Here is a 17,460-nt window from a genome sequence, read left to right as displayed (position 1 = left end):
GTCAGACCTGTGATTGACAGATATGGGGACAAGATTTTTTTTTTTTTACCCTTACAAAATAATGCATTCATATGAGGTCTTCCTTGAAGTTGACCGCTGAATGAGAAACGAACATACTTTGCAAGTGTATCAAAAATAGCATATGCGGTAATCAGTCTTTTTTTTTTTTTTCAATGTAATGCAAAAATGTCAGATTTTTCACTATTCAGTTTTAGTCTTGGATAAAAAATACACAATGGAAAAGCGAGCCACAGGTCTTAGTTTGATTTGAATATTTACTTCTTCACGTTTACTTTGTTATAATTAGCATTAAGGTCGATTTCCTGTGTGCTGCTTTAAGGCTATGATAGCTTGTTAGGAGCCCCAATCAAAAAAGCCACGACGTGTTTTTCACGTGCGTGTGTGTCGTGTTGTTTGGCGCCCCCTGTTGGTGATGCACCGCACACGTCGCTCCCTCTTGCCTCCATCCCAGCAGTAGAAGAGACAGGCGAGGTGGCTGGCGAGCTGCAAGCCTCTAGCATCTTCTCGACGATGGACAGCTGCTAGACGGCAACGGCGGCAGCGGCTCACTCCCCTTCCTCCCCCCAGTGAATCTCGGCTGAACCATGAAGTGTTGTCGGCTATGGGTGGCCGTGTGCCTCCTCCTCACCGCCCCCTGTCGCTTCAGCTCGGCCGCCCGACACGGTAAGAGGAGATCCTTCGCACACACCTTCAAACACCCCCAAGTAACTAGCTCATTCAACAGCGTATGTTTACTCCCTACATCATATTATGCACTTATTGTATCGAACATCTTGTCTTTTGAGTCTCATAGGTGATGTAAACGGTCAAATCCAACTGGTCAAGTAGTCTACATGATCAGCTGTAATGTGTCCAGTGTCCAACTTATATAAATGGTGGCTGACTGGATAATTTGTTTGTGCACATCTGAATTCACAAGACGAGAGAGCATAATACTGCATGTTCTAGTACAGTGGTTGGTTCTCAAACGTTTGAACTCCATCCACCTGGCGATCATCGTAACCTGCACATATTCTGTACTTGAAGAAAGAATACCTTTCGAAGGTAATTTATTCACTGACCACTAGTTGCAGTGACGTTTGCCTCATGGTATCAATCATCTACTCGTCTATAGTTGGCCTGACACATTGTTGAGGGATCATCGTGGAGGAAATGAGGCACTTAGCAGTCCATTAGAGTCAATATTGTGTGTGTTCTAAGAGAAACAATAATAGTCGCCCATGTCTTTGCGACACTTTAGGCTGCGCAGCCACAGTGTGATTCCGGCCTCACACTCAAGTCCAAAGTTCAACTTGTTGCCTCACCTGCCACTCAGCAGGAGCACCACCTTGCCTGGTTTAATTCTCCCTCATCATGTTCATCAAGCTCATACCGGTGGCCGTCGATAATAGACTGGTGGCATGCACGACACAAAAAAATAACATTTTCGTTCAAAACCGAGATGCACACTATAAAAAAAACCAACATTTCCATATGTAAACCGATTGACTTGCCAAGTCATGGAGTTTAAGTTAAAGTCAAGTCGAGTCTTGCGGAATTTTCTGCCAAGCAAGTCACAAGTCCAATGGATCTTTCTGGCCATGCCACTGTTTTGTTGAAATTGAACCTCCTAACACACACCACTGAAACCATTCCCTCCCTTGAGGGGATCATTTCAAGGGACTTGAAGTGTGTGACATTTCAAAATGTTTTTGCTACATGTTTAATTTCACATTTCAGTGCCATTCTTCTCTGGAGGCTCATTTAGGTTCCTGTAGTTTCTCTTGTTGTGTGGCCGAGTCAAGTGAGTGGGGTGGCTGGTGTTGCATGTCATGCGTGGGTGGGCGAGGGATTAAAAAGGAAATCGCTCCCGGTACGTTTAGCAACAGCGTCCACATGTCGCGGCGATTGTTGGAGCTCTTGTCGTCATGTCAGTGTGATCTGATCACCGGACTCTCTTGGAAGGAAAATGACATTTTGCCAAGTCCAAGTAATAAAGCCGGCCACCCCCCACCCCCTCGCCCCCCTGGGAAGTCATCACACATTACACACAGGATCCTAATGCAGCCTTAATGAAGTCAAACAGGTGCGAATAATGAGAACAGAATGATTGGCCTCACATCTGCTGCTGTTTACCTCCTCGCAAGATTCGCAAAGGTCAAGTGGAACACACACACACGTTTACTAAGGGTTAATATGCAACAGAGTTATGCACCCTAGTTCTGTCCTATTAGATATGTTATGTATGCGCAGTGACCTTACTTTTGGTCTTGACTAAATTCAGAGTCTGTTCCTTGTTTACAGGTTGCTTATTCGAGAAGAAGCTTTGTCCCAGGGATCAGCTGTGCAACGACGGTGAGTTTGTACATCCTCCGTCAGAAGTGCTGTTTTTCTTTCTCGTCGCAACCATCTCCAATATCCCTCAAACCAAAACAAGCCTACGGCTTTCTTCCAACATAATGACATGTCATTACAACCCAGCATGGACCTGTGGTTGTCATGGCCTCATTGTTGAAGCTTTCTGCGCCCACTGGACTTGAGGATGCCATTAATGAGTGTGAAGCACGACAAAGTTCCACAGAAACGATCATCCGTAAGCAGAATAAAAACTGCCGTGTGATACGTTTGGAGGCCGGAAGCAAGTTTATGTCTATAAAGCGGATTGTTTTGCCTTTGAGATTCACGACAGCATTCGCAAAGATAGAGAGCGAGAGAATCAAAGAGGGCGGAAGTGCAACGTTAACCACGTCTCCACCGTCAGTTGCTGTCCGCCAATTGGAGGCTGTGCAAGCGGTTACTATGGTGACAGTGACATCACCTGCCTGACAACTGCGTGCCTCCCTTGTGTGTGTGCGTTTGTTTTGATCAGAGATAGAGGGAGCACAGATGCGATGAGTCATCGGCGCACGCATACGCACACGCACGGAGTAGTCTCACCGCTGCAGTGAATGTTGATGCGCTGTATAGACGTCAAGTCGTTGGAAAGTGTGGCAGAACACGCCTGCAAACTGCAGCACCGTCACAGTAACGCCCCAATGGATTTCTTTACTTCTAGTATGATTTTGAATGACTGTCTTACGACTACTTTTACTGCATTTTAAGCTTGTGGCTAATATTCGTACATTTTTAAAAGGGAAGTCAACTTAAACATTTTTTTTCAAGAATATGTTCTATGCCAGCCCACTAGTTGAACCAAGGCATTCCGATAAATATTGCGTTTGTGGAATAAGAGTTAATCCACCCGTTTTCAGACATCTCCGAGTGCGGCCATTTTGTCACTTCTGTCCACTGAAAATGACATCACAGTTGCTCAGGGCTCAGGTAACGACCAATCACGGCTGACCTGTTTTCTAAAGCTGGCCGTGATTGGTCGTTACCTAAGCCCTGAGCAGTTGTGATGTCATTTTCAGTTGACAGAAAATGGCCGCCCCCTGAGATGGCGAAAAAGGCGTGGATTTTGCTGCCTAACTCATATTTCACAAATGCAATATTAATAAGAATGTCGTGTCTCAACTAGTGGGCCAGCTGGGAACATATTCTTGAAAAAAATGTGTTTGGTGTTTCTACTTTAAGAAGACAAATTCGTCAGTTTTCAGCTGTCCGATGTGGCTAATATTGTCGTCAAAGTGCCCATGGGCTCACTTTATGAGCGTGACGACACGGCTCACTTGTATTCTGGGTTTGCTCACTGGTGCGGCTCATTGAAGAGAAACAATTGCAGGGCAAGAGCATATTGGTGTCACAAAAGATTTATAATCCAAACTGCAATTACTTTTCTCCTTCCAAGTAACCTCCCATGGAGGCAAGCACACGTTTCCAGTCTTCTCTGAATAATTCTTCCGGGAATACTGTAATCTACTGTATTCCCATTCAGATGGACTGTTTGGACAGTGTTGGGCTCCTCACCACGATCCAGTCCAGTATCTGGTGTCTGTACCTGCTTTGCATAAGCTCCAGGAGGTTCTCAAAGACCTGATGGCTCAAGGTGAGTCTCAACACCACCTGTCATTTGCCTAAAATGCAGAAATCACACTTAAAACCTGTGCCGGCCGAGCAGGCTTGAGCTGGAGGGATGAGATCACCCAGGCAACAATCGGGCGAGAGTTGAGTCACATTCCCTCAATTAGCTCCTCCCAGCTTCACCAGCGCAAACAGTAAGAACTGTCACACCAGCACAACCTAGCGACCAAAAGGAGACTTTTGAAATCCATGTTTTCACTCCCGTGTTTCCAGGCTGCTCAGTCAGCGGAGGATTCCGAGACCTGAGGAGGCAGGTGACCCCCAAATGATACAACAGTACGTAGACTACCTGGCACTCGACCCCTCTTCATCTTCCATACATGGGCAGATGCCCCTGCTGGAGCCGTACATCTACCACCAGGTTAGAGAAATATAAGAGATGTGCCAAAATGTGTTGTTGAAGAAACGTTTTGTGTGTTTTTGAACATTACTTAATTAAAACAAAGCAGACTTTCAGCACAATTGCAAGACATAATGGCATTATCAGTAGTCAGTATCAGCGAGTACTCAAACGCTAATACTTACTCGTTCACCCTTTGAAATAGGTAGTAAGGCTGCATCCTTACTTAGTGCAAACTTACATCAGCCCTCCTGCTATCAATTGTGTCTGTTGGGTTCTTGCATTTCTTGGGTTCCTCAATGAAGACAATTTATGAGATAGACCAGATGACAGTACTGTATGTGTCTGTTTGGATATGTATGCTTATAAATGTGTCTGATTTTGTTTTAAGTGTCCTTTTCTTTCATGTCCAATCACTTTGTAAACACATTTTTAAAGGTGTTACATAAATAATAGTGGTGTAACGAAAAACGGTTTGAACCAGCATATCTTAATAAAAGATGCAAGTGCATTAAACCGAACCAGACCGAATCGTTCCACTTTGACATGTATCAAGATACGAATCGAATCGTCCTTTATAGAAACATTTATCTTAGTAGGAAATGACACATTTACGGTACTGACAAGTTCATTCAAATGTATGTAAAATGACAAACAAAAAGTCATTGCATCATACCCTCTCAAAGTGAGTCATACCATATAGAATAGAATCGTAATCCCATTGAGTCGAATCGAATCGAATCGTTCCAAATCAAACCGTCCTTGAATCATTTCACACCCCACGTATCGAAAACCATAGTGAATCGTCTTTTGTGGAAAGATGCACACCCCTAGTAAATAAACTTGGTGATTATTATTATTATTATTATTATTATTATTGGTGTTGTTGTTGTTGTTTTCAGGATGAGTCTGAACGATCCCTCAACTCCCTGGAAGATAATCAAACCCCTCCATTCCTCCGCTACTCGCCTCCCCGTTCCAGATCCAGAGGAAAGGCTCTGGACAGAGACAAGCAACTTCTCCCGAACTTGGTGTCTTATTACTTCAACTCTCCATCCTCCTATTCCGCCTCCTCCACTGTCCAGGCTGCTTCCCGCCACAGGGGGGCACCTGCAGAATTGTTCGCATTAGCCTCCTCCTTCCCAGAGCTTGACTTCCTGCGGGACCGTGACCAAGACTACGTTTCCCAAATTGAACGTCTTAGCAAGCAGCCGCAGAGAAATGTGGTGCCGAAGTATGACGCTCTGGCAGGATTAGACGGTGAGAAAAGTCCAGTAGATAAGCCCTTTTGTCCAAATAATGTGATGTGGTTCAAAAAGCTCATATTGGGAATGAGTGAAAATTAAAGAATCACAAGAAATTAGAAAGAGGTCGTAGAAGTACTCACACACTGTAAAAGTACTAATTCAGCTCATTTATTTAAAGTGAAAGTCAACCCATATTTTTTCAATAATATATTCTATGCAAGCCCACTAGTTGCAACAATGCATTCTGATTAAAGCGGAAGTCAACCCAAACATATTTTTTTGAAGAATATGTTCCCAGCAAGCCCACTAGTTGAAACACGGCAGTCTGATTCATTTTGCGTTTGTGGAATATAAATTAAGCAACAAAATGCACTCGTTTTTAGCCATCTCTGAAGGCGGCCATTTTGTCTTCTGTCGACTGAAAATGACATCACAAATGCTCACAACGACTAATCACGGCTGACCTGTTGTCTGAATCTGAGCCGTGGTTGGTTTTCAGTCGACAGAAGACAAAATGGCCACCCCCAGAGATGGCGAAAAAACGAGTGGATTAACACTTATTCCACAAACGCAACATTTATCAGAACGCCCTCTTTCAACTAGTGGGCCTACTGGGAACATATTCTTGAAAAAAACATGTTTTGGTTGACTTCCGCTTTAATATTGCATTTGTGGAATATTAGTTAAGCAGCAAAATCCACCCCTTTTTAGCCATCTCAGGGGGCAGCCATTTTGTCACTTGTTGACAGAAGCTTCAAAAAACAGGGCAGCCGTGTTTGGTCGTCACCTGAGCCCTGAGCACTTGTGATGTCATTTTCAGTCGACAGATGTGACAAAATGGCTGCTAAGAATGTGTGGATTAACTCTTATTCCACAAATGCAATATTGATCAGAATGCCTTGATTCAACTAGTGGGCTTGCATAGAACATATTCTTGAAAAAAATATGTTTGGGTTGATTTCCTTCCTTTAAGTACATCCCACCACTGGAGTTAGAATCGTATAAACTGTACCTGCACTAGAATAGTATGCAGTCAAGGATGAAGAGCAATATTTGGCATAATAAACGTCGAACTGTTTTGCAGCACGCTCTGTCCAACGTCTGACGCAGCTTCTGGACCACTACGGCCTGGATGTCCAAGATTTGTCCCCTGAGCAGAGAGAGAAACTGCCAGCTTTGCTTAAGCAGCTGCAGCTGGAGAGCTCCTTCAACCACAAAGCAACGAAAGGTCTCAGCATGCCGCCGCTCACATTTCAATGCAAACTGTCCATTGTTCAGAGAGTGCACACGATGGGTGGTCACATTGACGCGCATTCACATTTGCCAAGTGTTTCTTTTGAAACAGATTGAATGCACATACGGTACAACGAGTGATCGCTAATCTTGTGACGTGTCCACCTTACAGAAAACTATGGAAAAAATGTCAGCACAGGGAAGAAGGTGAGCCTGATGCATATTCATACAATGGTACACATGCATTCCGTACTTTTATTTTTCTTGAAGTCTTTCAAGTCTTTGTTGGATTTCAATACCCTTTCAGGTTGTTTGTGGCCACATGAAGACATAGTCTAATTCGGATGTTTGTTTGTTTTTTAATTGGGTTTTTTGGGGGTTTTTTTGGAGGGGCTTTTTTTCTGACTGCATGAAGGTTTTAACTAAAATCATTTCTTGTCATCCATTTTTTGTTTTTAACCATTTGAATTCAGTTTGTCGGCAAAATGCGGAGGTTGTAAAACAGCCTTACAAATTAAATTTCTGTATACAGTCTTCTCAGTTTTTTTCTTGTGTTTTTAAAACTACATTTTTTTCTGCAACAAGCAGAGGTGAGCTTCAGATTCTTAAATTAAAATGGAATTCCTGACTTCTTTAATTAAATTAATTGAAACTGCATCATTGGTCCCACTTGATAGCTAGCTATGCACAGGGCGTAGGATTGGCTTGGCCGCTTTATAGCGCCTTGTTGTTGGCTGTGAGTGCATGCATGTCACGGGGAAAAAGGGGGAAGCACTAGGAGCGGGGATTTATTTTATCTTGTTTTTAATTTTTTTTAATGAACCTTAGCTTAATAGCCATTATGTGGACTGGCGCTGTTCACGGTTGAAGTAACCGGTTCCAGGTTGCGGCAGTGACATTTAATTGACAGTTGAGCGGATTCAGCGCATTCAGTGGACATGCCCACAGTGTCTGAGAATGGAGCGGATTGCTTGATTTGTCACAATTTTGAAGCCTCATTTTAAAAATACTTGCCTTTTTTAAAATTATTATTCATTCAAATTGGCATGCTTGTTAACAACTATCTTCTCTGCGGTGTGTCAAATTCATAAGATTTATTTTCATTTGAATTAGCTTGAGAATCTCAGTTTTTCTCATGACATATTTAATTGTGAAAGTGACAGTATTATATTTTATTCATCAGGTCACAGAGGGTTTCATGGAGCACAAAATGGCTGCCGCCGATGGTCTGCCAATCATGAAGTCCTCCAAACCAGTGGAGGTCCAAAAGGATAATCGCTTTGCAGTGGTTGGCAAATTGGAAAAGAACAAAGCTGAAGAGTACAACTACATTGTCACCAACCAAATGTTTTATATAAACACACACTTGAGAATGATTTTCCTAACAAATGCTCTGTTGTGTCCTTTTGCCAGTGTATTAAGTCCAGTGATAACCTACGAGACCAACCCAAACCAAAAGAACCTGTCGGAGAAAGAAGGTTAATATTGCATCACTTTTGGATGTTTGCCATATGCATGTATTAAAAAAAAAAACAAAGTCGTTGTTGTTGTAAGTCTCCACCTGGTCGGTTTCAGATAAGAGCAACCTGAAACCCGAGACAAGCCTGAAGGTTCTGCAGAACAGCAACAGCCAGGTGACAACAAGAAACAAACACACTGATGATAAAGAGATCAATAGAGAAGGTAGAGAAATAGAGAGAGAATATTTATTCATCCCGTGGCCAAAATGAAAGAGTCGCAGCATCAATACTCACGCATATCGACTCGTAATGATGATATAGGAAGCCCTAGACAAGCTGGAAGGAATTATGAACTGTTTGAAATAGCAGTCAATGTTGTGTCACAAAACCTTCCCGCTTCTACTAGAAATAAAATTATTTAAAAAAATGTCAGGAAAAACCTACTAGAACATCTGAAATATATTGCGTTTTAATCAGAGGCACTTTAAATGGTGGCAGGTGTGTGCTGACTTCTGATTAACCCGAGTTTGGATGTGATTGGTTAATACTGAACACAGCAACATCCCCAGTTATAATGTGCACGCTTGTGCAACCACATCACTCATTAGTTCATTTTGACTTCCTCGTTCATGCCTTAAAACAACAACCACAATCTTCTACAGCCACTTCTATCTGCTAAGTGTGCCTCTTAGTGGAATTCCTGCCCCCCGTGTGTAAATGTAATCTTATTAGATAATTAAATGAGGGACAAACACACAATACAAATATTACCGATGGACTCACACTTTTTATGCTTGACGGAGGTGAGCTGGCAATGGAATACATCAGGAAAAGAATGAGCATATCGGCTGCACAGTCAAGAGATCTGGGTTCTTTTTTTGTTTTTCTCCAGCTAACTGGGGATTCAAATGTACCCCTATTTGGCAATGTGAGTGTGAGCAGTCCAAGGTGTACTGTGCCACTCTCACTTGAAGTCATCTGAGATAACCTCCAGTAAACTGCAAAAACAACAGGCAGTATAGAAAATGGATGGATGGATCGCGAACGAGATCATTGGTCTTGGTCATGGTCTTTTTTTTTTTTAAATGCTTCTCTGTACTCTTCCTTAGCAAGTGAAGAACGATGGCCAAGTGTTGCCCGTGGCTACCCGAGTCCAGCCTGGCTCTCGCTGGGTATCCTCCACCTTGGTGGCTTTGGCTTCCATCGGTGGCATCCTGGTGGCGGCGCTAAGCGTCACCTGCCTGCGTCGCCACGCCCAGCGACTGGCGGCCAAGAAGCTGGGCCTCGGGGCTGAGGGTGGAAGCTTCAGCCACCAGGAGTACCAGGTGAGGTAGCACATGGGTGTCAAAGTTCTTAAAAATAATGTTTTCGGCCTCGTACATGAGTAGCACAATCTCATATGATGCAATGTGAATTCGGATAGCTTTGATTTTCAAAATGGTAAATCAGTGTGGCCTTGGCTGAATGAAGGTTTCAAAGGGAGTAAAGTGGAGAACCAGGTTAACAACATAAGACGTGCATAATTGGCTCACCAGGACCTGTGTCGCCAGCATATGGCGTCCAAAGGTGCCTTCGGACGCCTGGAGGCCGCCGCTCTGGGCGCCGTGGGGGGGCCGAGCGGAGGGGGAGCAGCTGGTATCGGGAGGGGGCCGGGAGCGGTAGGGGGCGCCGACTCAAGAGTGAGCAGCGTGTCGTCCCAGTTCAGCGACGGAGCCCAGCCCAGTCCCAGCTCGCACAGCAGCACGCCGTCATGGTGCGAGGAGCCGGCGCAGGCCAACATGGACATCTCCACCGGCCACATGATTCTGGTACGCTTCTGCTTCTAGAGATCAAAAGTTGTGTCCAGTAATCACCTTAGCAGTGATGGATCTGTAACTACAGTACTGACAAAAACTTGGGGATTTTGGGCTTTGGGGTAAAATTCCATAAACCTACCTGTCAAGCTGTATGCTTTCGGCATAATTTGTACAGGTGGAAACACCTTTTCAAACATGTACGCCGTACGTCTCAAATCGGTACGGCCAATGTCAATTTTATAATGTTTACATTTTTTTTTTTTTTTTTTTTTTTTTTAATGCCAGCATTTTTTTAATGGAGTTGTACTTTGTTGCTTCCACCATTTGCATTCTGGCGTCATCTCCGTCTCGCGAGATTCTCATTCTCATGCCTCGCGATATTCTCGTGTGACCTTGATTCTATCTGCTTAAGATGATTTCCGATCATGCGACAGCGACCATTCGAAAATAATGTGTAATGTGTAAGATTATATACAGATGTGTACGGGTGAATTACAACTTTCGTAAGATCCAGTACGCCCCTGGGTTGACAGGTATGCTTAAAGATGAAGTCAACCCAAACATATTTTTTTCAAGAATATGTTCTATGCAAGCCCATTAGTTGAAACAAGGCATTTCGATAAATATTGTGTTTGTGGAATAAGAGTTAATCCACCTGTTTTTAGCCATCTCTGGGGGCGGCCGTTTTGTCACTTCTGTCGACTGAAAATGACATCGAAGTTGCTCAGGGCTCAGGTACCGACCAATCACGGTTGAGCTGTTTTCTGAAGCTGAGCCATGATTGGTCGTTACCTGAGCCCAGAGCAGTTGTGATGTCATTTTCAGTGACAAAATGGCCGCCCCTTGAGATGGCTAGAAAGGGGTGGAATTTGCTGCTTAATTCACATTCCACAAACGCAATATTAGTCAGAATGCCGTGTTTCAACTAGTCGGCCTGTTGGGAACATATTCTTGAAAAAAATATGTTTGGGTTGATTTCCCTTTAAAATACACTTTACAGGTGAATTTATTTTCAGACGTGGGCATCTAAACCGTGTCGTCAGTGATGGGCCCACGGACCATCATTGCTAATGACGGACTCCCGCTTTCGCTGATGGGCTGACAATTGACGGTAACTTTGAAACACCGACAGAATAAGAGCAGACGGAAGCGATTTTCGTTTATCCCGCGAGCCATCACGAACCCGAAAAGCAAAGACGAGGGCCAGTTTGGGGACAAGAAGCAGCAGGAGGAGCAGTAATAGTAAAATAATTTAGATTATTTGTTGTGTAGCGGTGTCCAAACTGTTTCTAAATGAGTAAAACGGTGTGCTTTTTACCCTTGTAAACACTTTTATATTTACGATCCTAAAATAGCGGTGTCAAAATTGAATTTAGCGATGAAGCAAGCGCAATACAATAACAATGACGGAGTGGGGCGGCCTGAGATAATGACGACTGATGATGATGACGGACCTCCGGGTCCACCGCTGGCAAACGAGATTGAAATTCATCCTGAAGTGTTCCCCGGAAGCCTCATATTCCGAACTTGTTGCGATTGCTATTGTACGTGAGAGACACTAACTGTCCTGTTGTCATTTTTAAAAAGGCATACATGGAGGACCACCTGAAGAACAAAGACCGTCTCTTGAAGGAGTGGGAGGCTCTGTGTTCCTACCAGGCGGAGCCCAGCAGCGTTACTGTGGCTCAGAGCGAGCCCAACACCAAGAAGAACCGCTTTCCCCACTCGCTGCCCTGTGAGTGCCCACATCAACAGTTGTCGCACCGCTCTACACGCAACATATCGTAAATGCTTCATATGCTGACTGTCCTAGACGATCATGCCAGGGTGAAGCTTAAACCCGAGGTCAACCCTTCTCGCTCCGACTACATCAACGCCAGCACCATAGTGAGCCTCTACCTTTGCTACAAGGAGTACGCTACTCATAAAAAATTTGGGATTTCAGGCGAAATTGCTGGATGGACATCAAATTCAACACGACCATTACAGGTTAACCTAATTTGACTTTCTCTGAACGTTTGAATGCACATATCCAACTGGTCACTGTTTAGTTTTTGAACACCACAGATACCTGTTGGGAATTTTGCGGTTAGAGAGCAGCAAAAAGCACTGAAACATTGAAGAGTCGGACATGTGCGTTCAAAAGTTTACAGAAGGTCACCTCTAAAATGTATATGTATCCTGAAATGTCACCCGAGAGCCAAATAAACCGAACTTTTTGTGAGTGGTCAATATCATCATTGCAGCTGCTTTCCATGGAAACTTGGCCATCTTCTCGTCCTCTCCCTCCCTGGCTTTAGATTGAACATGACCCTCGGATGCCGGCCTATATCGCCACCCAGGGCCCGCTGTCCCATACCATCTCGGACTTCTGGCAGGTCAGTGACACACTTTGACATACTTTGAGGTGAGTTCATCATCGATGGCTGAAAATATGGTTGAGTGTTGCGCCAGGCTAAAATGCAACAAGCCAATTATGGCAAAGTGGGAGGAAATACAGATGTCTGTTTTCAAACGCAGGGTTAAAAAAAAATGTCAGAAAAATAAATAGATATCTCAAAAGTCTATGTGCTGTTGGTGTGCAGATGGTGTGGGAGACCGGCTGCACGGTGATTGTCATGATGACAGCTCTGGTGGAGGAGGGAGAGAAGCAATGTGACCGCTACTGGCCAGATGAAGGCTCCTCGCTCTACCATATCTATGAGGTGTGCTCAACGCTTACATCCTCGACGTCACGCACACTATATGCCGTGATTGTTCTATCGCTGTCTTTCTCAATCTGCCAGGGTTGCAAAAGTAGTCTTCAGTAGAAGAACAGAGACAGAAGCACTGACATACCTCCTTTGCTTGAGTAAATGTAAGAGCTACAGATACCTGAAACATGTACTGAAGTATTTGCACTTGGTTACTCCTTACTACTGCAGGTGAACCTGGTGTCCGAGCACATCTGGTGCAACGACTTCCTGGTGCGAAGCTTCTACCTGAAGAATGTTCAGACGCAGGAGACCCGAACCCTGACTCAGTTCCACTTTCTCAGCTGGCCGGCTCATGGGATCCCCACCTCCACACGCCCTCTACTGGACTTCCGCAGGTACAACACAAAGAAAGGCCAAAAAAGAATGACATTGAGCCAGCAAGGCAAAGATATGATATGAACAGAGCTGGGCATTCCGTCCGTCCGTCACGGACGCACTGCCATTTTTTGGACGGTCGGACGGAGGACGAGAACCTTTTTAAAAAGGACGGACTAAGCAAGGACGGAGGTAGGTTTTCATCCGTCCCTCTAATCGTCCCTAACCGGGTCAAGTCCCGGCTGATGTGTTGTGTTGGGTTCTTTTAAAAAGCAAGACTGCCTGCCTGCACAACAAGGGAGTGCTCTTTTCATATGCATTCCCTCCCTGCAGTATTGTTCTCACAGGCACAGTCTGCCCTCTTGTGGCCGCCCATTTCATTGTTGAGGAAAAAAAAATCACTGAAAGCTATAACCCGCAAGCTGAAGACGCTCGTTCTCCTCCTAAAATAACATTGCCTTATTTTGCAATAATTATTTTTATTGCGGAATAACGCAATAAAAAACGTGCAACAAAACCCCATCGTATTATGTTATTACGCTATCTTAAATATTTTCGCTATGTCCCCTGACTTGCTCCGGTCCGCTTAATCATCATCAGCACCATCTTCATCAACACATTAAGACGGTGGTAAAAAGCGGTCTTAGTTAAACAGTTGTAAACAATTCAATCCACTCACGATACTAAGTGGATCCATCCATCCATCCATTATCTGTACCGCTTCTCCTCACAAGGGTCGCGGGGCGTGCTGGAGCCTATCCCAGCTGTCTTTGGGCAGTAGGCGGGGGACACCCTGAACTGGTTGCCAGCCAATCGCAGGGCACACAGAGACAAACATCCGCACTCACAATCACACCTAGGGGCAATTTAGAGTATCCAATCAACTTACCATGCATGTTTTTGGACTGTGGGAGGAAACCGGAGTGCCCGGAGAAAACCCACGCAGGCACGGGGAGAACATGCAAACTCCACACAGGGAGGCCGGAGCCGGGATCGAACCCGTGACCTCTGAACTGTGAGGCGGACGTGCTAACCAGTCGACCACCGTGCCGCCTACTAAGTGGATGTACATAGGAAATTAGCCAGCTAGTGAGGTTGGGGGGGGGCATAATGTCAGGACAGAAGCGCTTTAAAAGGACGAGGACGGATGGGGTCGGATGACGATCATTTTTATGAATAAGGACAAAGAGACGAGGACGGAAGGGTACCCAGGTCGCAGACGGAGGACGGACTGGTAAAAAAGGGTCAAGTGCCCAGCTCTGGATATGAATACTACAAAACAACAACAATGTGATGAAAAAAAACATACTGTACATATGTCCCGTACTACACCCTTCATGCCAGTGGTTTATTGTTGAACATATCTGTCTGTGTCATTCTTGTGGTTTGCAGCTAGTAGTCTGAGTCCAGTTGCATAGTCACAAAAATGATCATGGACTGATGTGGCTGCAGCCAGAGGCCCATCACTCAAATGTAAACCTTGGTTGACTTCGACCTTGCATATTTTCACAGTGGACAACATTTTCCTACTTGTCACTCCCCAGGAAGGTGAATAAATGCTACCGAGGACGCTCGTGCCCTATCATCATCCACTGCAGGTTTGATATGATGTCCATCTCAGACTACTTAGTGATGGAAAAGTAGCTCATTATTATTGGAAAATACTTTTGTCTGATTTATTTATATATTTACATTTTATTTTTTGGTGTGTGTTTCTCAACCTCTAATTAAGCCAAGAAACATACTCTATTTTACATCCGAAAAATCGAATAAATATACGCAGTGAACTGCTGGTTTGATTGTTTTGTCATTGTCTACATAGTAACGGAACAGGTCGGACTGGTACTTACATCTTGATCGACATGGTTCTAAATCGCATGGCTAAAGGTGAGCTTTGAATTTTAAAAGGCTTGTCCTCATCTAAAGTGACAAGAGTGAGATTTTTTTTTTTTTTTTTTTTTTTTTGTGGTGCTGTTCTGCAGGTGTGAAGGAAATCGACATTGCTGCAACGCTGGAGCACATTCGTGACCAGAGGCCTGGGATGGTTCGCACAAAGGTGAATTTATGTACAAGACACATTTTGCAAATAACCACTGCTCCAATAGACAGATAGATAAAGGGGACATAGTAAGAAGATGTTGCCTGTTGTTATGTTATGCTACTACAGTAATATTTTTACAATTAGCGCAAAGTGGCTGCAATAATTCAAAGTCACCAGCAAGCTCCGATTTCCTGTTTTCAGGACCAGTTTGAATTTGCCCTGACTGCCGTGGCTGAGGAGGTGAACGCCATCCTTAAAGCTCTACCTCAGTAAACCTCTGTCTAACCTCCTTTACTCTCTTGACTGACTTTTGCCTTGAAAGTTAACAGTGATGTCACACCATGAAAAATAAAGCAGTCTGTAAATGTCGCCATCGGGAAGGATTTGTACAGGTGCACAGCCATGAATCATGTTATAATTAGACATGTGGCATATTTGCCACATATTATTACATATCTGCATGAGTAAGCTTGGAAAAGCTACACTACATGTACACTTTTCAGATACCATGTGGTTATCTGCTACTTACTCATGTAACCCCCTCCCCAAACCTTTTGGAATTATGAAATTATGCCGTAAGTTGAAATTCAAGTATCATCTATACCTGCACAAATCCAGCCTGAAGATGCTGTGACGGTTTTCTTGTGGGAGCTTCAAGCACATTCTTCTCAGCTTGTACTCATGTGGTGGTCTGTTGTAAATTGTGCTGTTTCATTCATCATGTTTATGTCTCTGGAAGTGCATGTTGGATTCAGAGAAGCTTGGAAAAATGCATCCCCATCATACAATTTACTGCTATGGTAAAGTTTACGAAGGTTGATACTGGTCTGTGATTGGTGATATCCTGCTGGAAGTCAAGTCCCCACCCATGACACCTGCAGAAATCCTTTCTGTGTGCCATTGAACTGGTTGTATTGTCGTATACCTCACGCAATCTAGAAAATGGAAAAAAAAAAAGAAATGCTATTCAATGAGAAAATATTTTATAACTGTGAAATTCTAAATAAATATTTTCGTGTTTAAGTGCTGCAATCAGTTTGTTTGCCTTTGTCTGTGCTTCCAAAATGCAAAAGGGCATTTTTCATGTACAATAAGTGCCATTCTTTGCTATTGGTGAGTTTGCAGAGTGATAACTTTGGAGGGGTTTAACATCTTAAATATGACATGTTTAAGCTTAAGGGAATTTGTGTTTGTAGAGCTCAACCACCTAAAAAAAAAAATAATTCTGTGGCAGAATTTACATTGTTAGGTAAATCTAACTGAGTGGGATTTCTCCATTCAAACTAGTCATTGCTCTGTGAATCAGCAAAAAAAATCATTGGGGCAGTATAACGAGTTTTTTTATTATTATTATTTTGTTTATTTTGACCATAATTTAGCAAAACGGTGGAAATTTACGAGTAGGACATACAAGTTAAGTTCCTAGAACCCACAAAAATAAAAAGTAGACTGAGAGTTAACATGCATCTCACTCTGCTCCTTTGAGTGTTGTCACATTCAGAATGTGGATTCACAAAAACCCTTTATTTTTCACTTAGAGGGCAAAACTGCCGTAGGGGGAATGTAATATTCGTGGCACACAATAAATTACATTAAAAATAAATGAATCATATATTTGTATTAAGAGAGACTTTTATTAAATCCAACCAAACCAATAATGAAGGTGCATTTCTATTTATTTACATTTAAATTGCAGTTACTGTATATCTCTTTTAAAGATACCCGTACATATCTGCATTTCTATTTATTTACATTTAAATTGCAGTTACTGTATATCCCTTTTAAACTTAAAATTTACCTTGGCGATATCATTTAAAACAGATGTGCCAAACTCGTTTTTGTCGCAGGCCACATCAAAGTTATGGTTTCCCTCGGAGGGCTGTTATGACTGCGAACCTATATAAATGTCTGATTGCCCTATATTATCATGCCTTTTCACATCCATCCATCCATCCATTATCTACACCGCTTATCCTCACAAGGGTTGCTGATATTATCACATATACACAATAAATTGATGGTTTGTTCAGCTCTTTTTCAATTTATTTGAAAGGGAGAATTGGTAACAAATGTCATCTCAATCTAAGTGTTGTTAAAAGTAAAGACAATTGGCAAGAAAAATAGTCGACACGTGGGCCAGATAAAATTATATCACGGGCTACATCTGGCCCCCAGGCCTTGCGTTTGACACCTATGATTTAAAGGGACACCTTGGCCAAGTTACTACTACTTCTACTACTACTAATTTGTTG

At 43.3% G+C, this 17,460-nt stretch overlaps 1 protein-coding gene across 3 annotated transcripts; it reads left to right on the top strand.

Annotated features, from left to right (window-relative positions):
* The first annotated feature begins 247 nt into the window (after nt 1–247).
* Nucleotides 248–16,240, top strand: LOC147152859 (receptor-type tyrosine-protein phosphatase-like N). 3 transcript variants are annotated; one of them, XM_086034173.1, is made up of 22 exons: nt 265–684; nt 2,305–2,355; nt 3,875–3,985; nt 4,058–4,154; nt 4,234–4,381; nt 5,263–5,620; nt 6,692–6,835; nt 7,013–7,047; nt 8,024–8,160; nt 8,254–8,318; nt 8,416–8,474; nt 9,410–9,625; nt 9,851–10,108; nt 11,684–11,831; nt 11,910–11,983; nt 12,397–12,474; nt 12,682–12,801; nt 13,021–13,187; nt 14,712–14,765; nt 14,990–15,054; nt 15,150–15,223; nt 15,410–16,240. In XM_086034173.1, the coding sequence occupies exons 1-22, from the start codon at nt 606–608 to the stop codon at nt 15,479–15,481; spliced, it is 2,610 nt and encodes an 869-aa protein (XP_085890299.1). In that variant the 5' UTR covers nt 265–605; the 3' UTR covers nt 15,482–16,240. The 3 variants fall into 3 exon arrangements, with proteins under 3 accessions (XP_085890383.1, XP_085890299.1, XP_085890219.1); XM_086034093.1 differs by having other exon boundaries at nt 403–684; nt 9,836–10,108; XM_086034257.1 differs by lacking the exons at nt 12,682–12,801; nt 13,021–13,187; nt 14,712–14,765; ... (1 more) ...; nt 15,150–15,223; nt 15,410–16,240 and having other exon boundaries at nt 248–684; nt 9,836–10,108; nt 11,910–12,085; nt 12,343–12,474.
* The last annotated feature ends 1,220 nt before the right edge of the window (nt 16,241–17,460 follow it).

This window comes from Filicampus tigris, chromosome 1 (assembly GCF_054856515.1).
Source record: "Filicampus tigris isolate MCC_2025a chromosome 1, RoL_Ftig_1.0, whole genome shotgun sequence".
Lineage (NCBI taxonomy): Eukaryota > Metazoa > Chordata > Actinopteri > Syngnathiformes > Syngnathidae > Filicampus > Filicampus tigris.
The sequence above is the reverse complement of the archived record's forward strand: the minus strand, read 5'-3'. Positions and strand labels throughout refer to the sequence as shown.

Bases quoted from the DNA above. Each gene is read 5' to 3' on its own strand.
- LOC147152859 (XM_086034093.1), top strand. From the start codon at position 606: ATGAAGTGTTGTCGGCTATGGGTGGCCGTGTGCCTCCTCCTCACCGCC. The intron at 4,382-5,262 runs GTTAGAGAAATA...TGTTGTTTTCAG, and splicing joins AGCCGTACATCTACCACCAG to GATGAGTCTGAACGATCCCT. The intron at 15,224-15,409 runs GTGAATTTATGT...TCCTGTTTTCAG, and splicing joins CTGGGATGGTTCGCACAAAG to GACCAGTTTGAATTTGCCCT.